General features: G+C 50.2%; 1 protein-coding gene across 1 annotated transcript; it reads right to left on the bottom strand.

The window, feature by feature from the left end:
* Positions 1-1,463: 1,463 nt before the first annotated feature.
* Positions 1,464-6,222, bottom strand: ATOX1 (antioxidant 1 copper chaperone). The gene is made up of 4 exons (XM_058815442.1): positions 6,094-6,222; positions 4,768-4,843; positions 3,367-3,523; positions 1,464-1,675 (listed from the first exon to the last, which is right to left on the bottom strand). The coding sequence occupies exons 1-3, from the start codon at positions 6,097-6,099 to the stop codon at positions 3,390-3,392; spliced, it is 216 nt and encodes a 71-aa protein (XP_058671425.1). The 5' UTR covers positions 6,100-6,222; the 3' UTR covers positions 1,464-1,675; positions 3,367-3,389.

Raw genomic sequence — 6,222 nt, forward strand, 5'->3', positions numbered from 1 at the left:
GTATGTGCATGAACCTCCTGGCTGGCTGTGGACAGAAACCTTTCCTTGTCTGCCTCAGAGATAACAGGCTTTACCCAAAGCAGAGCAAGGAGGAGGGAGCAGAGCAGCCAGGGCAGCGTGGGCAGCATAAACTGCTCCCCAGACACCAAGGACGAGCAGCTCGGTTTCAGCAAGATGGAGTGGGAGCTGTCCTGTGTGTGCACCACACTGCCCCTGGCCCCTGCCAGCCTGGCAGACAGCAAGTGCCACAAGGATTGTGGCTCCAAGGCCACTGTGCCATCCAGCTCCTCGCCAGGTGCCAGCACACGTCCTCCCCAGCCACCAGAGCCGAGCCACTGGCTCTGGCCAAGCCTGGGAGGAAGATGAGAGCAATAAATAATAACTGAGCTTGGCAAACACCAGCTCAGGGCAGCAAGGGCAGTCCAGGGAAAGGGATTCACTCACTCCCCCGGACCCTGGAGGGGTCACACAGGGCATCTGAGGGCATGGACACAAAGCAGAAATAGGTCTTGGTTCTGGGTCTTGGCTCTGGAAACTTCCTGCCAAACTAGGAGACTTTAAGGCAAGAAAATGAAGCAATGATGTTACACTTGTAGCCTTTAGCTTCCCTTAATTTAAACAGTAATAAAAAGTGTCTGTAGCGCATTCCTTGAAGTGCTTCTCCAGCCCCCTTCAAGTCCACCTAGAGCAATTAATCATGCTTGGATCAAAGGTAAAGAAGGACTTTGAAGCAGTAAACTACTCTAAGAAAGAATAAATTGCAAAATTAATTTCAAATTAATGTCAAAATTAATTTAAATTAGTTACAAATAATTCTGAAATGCAGAGTAACCTTTTCCTCCAAACTTTAGTTGTGTTTCCTTTCTGTAGAACAAGCCCTGTCACTGGTAGGTGTGGGAGAATCCCCCATGTGAAACCAGACAGCAGACTGGGACACACACATGCGATCCCTCACTGGGCTGAAAACCTGAATTAAATGAAAGCAGCAGTACAGTCCACAAGGCTGGTCACTGGGCCAGGAAATGAGAGACCTTGGATATGCCCACACCCTAATCCTTCCTCCATCCCTTCTGTGTTTCTCATCAGGCCAGGCATTCTCTTTTGCACACTTGTGCCTCAAGGCCACATTGAGCTCTAAAGGACACTTGGTTATCCTTGATTTACAGGGGCTGCTAAAGTCCCTTCTTCCCAGCACTTGCATCTCAAATGGAAAGTTTGTTTGTTCTGTAATGGAAAAAGAATTTCCAAGATGCAGATTCCCTGAATCTAAGTGACATTCAAGCACAGTTCTCCTGAGATGTGTTCCTCTGGCAGAGGTTGCAGTCAGCTTCTAAGGATAGCTGCAATTTCCTGGGAGACCTGTCGTGCATGGAAAGGGGAGTTTTCCATCCCTAAAAGCTGCCTCTTTCACAGAAAACCACTTAAAGCAGTACAAAGACACACAGGACGCACAGACACACACGGAAAGTTAAAAGCAGTGCCTTCATTTACTGTGGGACTAGAAACACCACACAACCTCCTCCCCCAGCCCTCTCCACTTCTGGAGCACAAGGCCCAGCTGTCTCCTCCTGCCAGCCCTCTGCTTTCTGACATCTGGCAAAGGTCAAATGACACAGCAAGCTGGGACACATGCAGACTGTTAAGCCATCTTTTTGCTGAAGTCATGATTGAGTTCCTGCAAAATAAATACATAAATGAATAAATGAAGGGGAGAGAACAGCAAGGCCCAGAGCAGATAATGTTATACAGAGATGCCCTCTGTCGGTCAAGCAGGAGGAGGGCCAAAGGAAATCCATCCAGCAGAGCCAAGGATTTGCAACTTCCCTCCCTCCCTTTATAGATGGGCCCCTAGAAACATTCCCTATGTGCTGTGCAAAATTTAAATTTAGTGGATTTTCAGCCTGACTGCTGAAGTGATCTTGCAAGGGCAGTCCAGCCCCCTGCTCTCCTTCGTTTTGAGTCTTAAGATCCTTGGATAAGTCAAAGAACTTCAGTAAAAATGCAACAGGAAAACAAAGGCATCCAGAGAAATGTTCTGCCACGCTGGCCAGCTGAACTGACTCACCAGCTGCCTTGATGTCTTATAAGGAAAGAAATGGGAAAACTGGGCCAGGAAAAGAGACACACCCCCCTTATGTGAGACTGACTTTGCTGTAATAGTTAAATTCTGCAGACAAATAGTCCACAAGTCTCTGCAAGCTGTAACATCCCTTGCAGTCAATACTAGGAAACTGAAATACACTGAAAACTATTTAAGATACTGATCAATTCAGAACAGCCTCCGTCTGATAAGTGGGGTTGTTATTTGATTACAGCTATGATTTTAAATAATTTCTAAGAAGCACAGAGAGCTTGCTCAAATGATACAAACTGCAGATTTTAAATCTGTTGTCAGCCTATTAAGCAATGCAGATCCATTGCACACACATCACTATCAGCTCAGCTCTTTCTTGTATCAATTTAATTCCTGCTGGTATAAATCCCTGATTTAATTTACTGACTGGGAATTAAATCAGCATGAACTGGTTTCAGTGCATCTGTGCTGGGCATTTGTGATGATCCAACTAGACCATTAAAAAAATGTCACTGGATCAGAAAGCTGCAGTGACAGAAACAAATTCTTAGGAGATGCCATGTAATAATTTTGCACACTAAAGAATGATACATGCAGTGAGTGGGCAGCCTTCTCCCACTTTATTCTTTTCACTGAAATTGAACCTTGTCTGCCAATATATTTTACAGTCAGCACAGTTTTGTACATGTCTTCATAATGCTGGAATTCTGGGAAAATTGACAGGCTGCAACCATCAGGTTGTCATTGGAGTAGACAGTTGGCCAGGGAATGTGTGTACTGGGAGCTATTCTGAAACCCAACATTTTACATCCAGAAGAGTACCAGGGAGCTGCTGTTTTTCCATCCTTAAGTGTAGGGGAGGATTAAAAGCCTTATCAGGAGAATCAGCTGTTGGAGGTCCTTGTGCTGAGAGCCAGCCCACAGCATCTCACACCCAAAGGGCTCTTTGTGTCCCATCACCCTCCCACCACTCTCTCTGCCCAGCTGTTAAGTGTGTTTGGGATTTGTTTTCATGCACAATGTGCTCTGGCAAACTCTGGGTCCATCTGGGAATGGCACAGAGACTGTGTTCTACCTCTCCACTACAGCCAAGGCTGGCATCACACAGGCTGTGCAGAACAGCTAAGGGGTCCCTGTGTGTGCTCCAGCTGCTTCTCTGACATGAGGGGTTTGCTGAAGCTGGACCTGCAGGTCTTTTTAAATTTGTGCTTTCCAGGAAGATGCTGTTTTACTGGGAGAGCTGGAAAAAGCTCAGATGTCTCTCTTCCACACTGGGTACAGCTGGAATATACCTAGCTCCTCACACCAGGCAAGGCTACTGTGCAGACTTTTCCCCAAGGTAGGAAGCATTCTTTCCAGTCTTCTTGAGGGTTTCCAAGAGGGTGTCAACGTTGTGCTCTGAGTCAATGTACACCTTCTTGTTGGGCAGGTCAATATCAAAGTTGACACCTATGAGGAAAAGCATTTTGCAGAGTTAGAAGCAGCCAAATGGTGTAAGCACAGGGGAAGCTCACCTTCACACACCTCTGCTCCCCAGGGCATCAGTCAAATGGACATTTATCTCCTGCCAGCACACTCTGACACCACCACCAGCCAGCAAAACCAGCCTGCTGTCCTGACAGCAGTGGTATGAAGGAAGTTAAATCTGCTCTAGCTCCACATCAGGTATCAGTCTCTGAACTGCTTTAATCTGCTCACTCCTCCTTGGATCAACACAGTCACTCATGTAGGAATCTGTGTAAGATGAGTTCAAACCAGCCACTAAAATTTCCACCCAGCTCAGTCTGTGCTCTGGTTTAGTGTGAATAGGGTTAGGAAAGGCTCAGGACAAGATGCCTAAACTGGCAGTACCACCTACCAGCTGGAAGTAAAAGGAGGAAAAAGACATGTGGATTTCTCTGTGCCTAATAAAGGTGAGCCACTCTCACCCCAGTGAGAGGAACTGGACATGCAGTGTCTATCCAGTTATGTATTTCACAAAACCTGCAGGTATGGATCAGCTTTGAGAACTATGCCTCATCATCACTGAGGCTGATACTGGCCAGCCTGTTGAAGAGTGATGGAGGTGCTGACAACCACACACAGAGACAATGGAATTGTCACAGCCTGGTAATGGGGTCTGGAAGAAGTTGCAAGGCCTTTGCCTTGGTGGCTGGAAGCTGCTCTCCCTCAGAGGGGAACAGGTCCACACAACTGACGAGTGCAGGCCAGATCCTTCTCTCTTGGAAATGCCAGCAAACAAAAGATGGGTTACAATTTTTATAATTTTCCAGGTGGTACTAAAAATAGGCTACACAGACAAGCACCAAAGGCTCTGCTCAGCAGCTCTTCCCTGTGACTGCTGATGACACATCTGGGGAAGCACCACGGACACCCCAGGCCTCCTTGGAAACAGGGCCAGGCAGGACATTCACCTCCCTTCCCTCTGGCAGCCTGAGCAGGGGTCCACAGTGTCCTTCCCCAGGGCTCAGGTGAGGCCCTGGTGACTCAGAGCCACCTGCAGCCATGGCAGCTCCTCCCTCCCTTGACACTTCTCCAAGGGTCACAGACCTGCAAACAACCAGTGACTTGTCACCAGCTAAGGAGCAGCCTCAGAGCAGAGCAAGGACAAGTCCCACAGCGTTATCCTTGAGGATGGAGGAGCCCAGGGCACTGCCCTGGAGCTGGCTGTGCCACAGCCAGCACTGACTCACCTCCCAGCCTGTGCAGGACACGGGTGACTGCATTGGAACAGCCCTCACAGGTCATGTCCACGAAGAACTCGTGTTTCTGGAGACAAAAGAGGCAGTCCAGGGTCAGGGAGAGCACAGCTGGAAATTCACCATGAGCACTCCACACCTGCCTTTTTCCTTGGAGAGGTTCAAAGCCTCCCAAGTCAAAAGGTCCATACACACACCACTAAGGGATCCTCAGCAAAACTGAGAACTCTTGGTAGTCCTCCCTATGGTGTTCTTGTGCTGTCCCCCACAGCATAATCCTGAGGCACCTTTGGAGATTGTGTGGCTACCTCAGAGTCAGCACAAATGGCCATCTCCATGGCCTCTGCTGGACTCAGCCTGTCCAGGGGACCCGAGGAGAGGCAAATCTCCTGCCTCAGCTACTCGCTGTCCTGACTTAAGTCTGTGAGGTTCTCACCTCATCCTACTCTTCTTACATCTACAAGGCTTCTGGTCCCCAACATAATAAAAATAAAAGCAAAACAGAAATTTAAAGGCCATTAGTGCTGTTTTCCCATCCCTCCACTCCACTGGGGCCCCAGCGATATCTTCACTACTTGTGATCAACACTGGGTCAACAAAACACTGTTTGCCTGTAACCAACCACTGCCTTCAACCTTTGGCACCAGATGGGTCCTAATTTCCTTCTCTTGCACGTGCTTATAACTTTCCTTTAAAAAGAAAAGTAAAACTATTGTGCCTGCAACCCATATTTCCTTCTATTCAGAACCACCCTGTGCCCCCTGCCACTGTGAAGCTAAAACCCTCTTGGGATCTTTCACCCAGGAAGGAGCCTGGGATGGAGGCTCCCATTAGGGTTTTTTCAGTGTAATTGCCACTTTCTTCAGTTTTATTTCCTAAAGGCCCTGTGTGCTTTGGGGCAGTGTGCAGGCAGGGGGGAAGGAGGATCCCATCAATGGTGCCCTTCTGTGTCTGAGCCCTGGGGGTTGGGGGTGGCCTGGGGTTTGGGGGAGTTTGGGACTGGGGGAGCCTTGGGGTTTGGGGGAGCTGCAGGATCTGGGGAGGACCTTGGAGGGCTGGGGGAGCCCTGGGGAACTAGGGGAGCATCGAGGAGAGGGGAAACTCTGGGGGCTAGGGGAGCCTCGAGGACTGAGAGAATCGGGGGCTTTGGGGGAGCCCCAGAGCCTGGAGAAGCCTCGGGGGATTGGGGAGCGCGGGGGGCTGAAAGAGCCCCGGAGGTCCTGGGAACCTCGGGGACTGCGGGAGCACCGAGGGTCGGGGGAGCCCTCCCTGCCCCGCCGCCCGCCACGTCCCCCGGCCCCGCAGCGGCCCCGCACCCACCGGCATGGCGGAGCCGCTCCCGGATCCCGGATCCCGATCGCGGCTGCGGGCGCGGCGCGGAGGAAGGGGCGGGCCTGCCCCGGCCTCGGGAGGCGGGGATGCCGCGGAGGGCGAGGGAAGAAGCGGTGC

Source organism: Ammospiza caudacuta, chromosome 16, assembly GCF_027887145.1.
Source record: "Ammospiza caudacuta isolate bAmmCau1 chromosome 16, bAmmCau1.pri, whole genome shotgun sequence".
In the NCBI taxonomy this organism is placed as follows: domain Eukaryota; kingdom Metazoa; phylum Chordata; class Aves; order Passeriformes; family Passerellidae; genus Ammospiza; species Ammospiza caudacuta.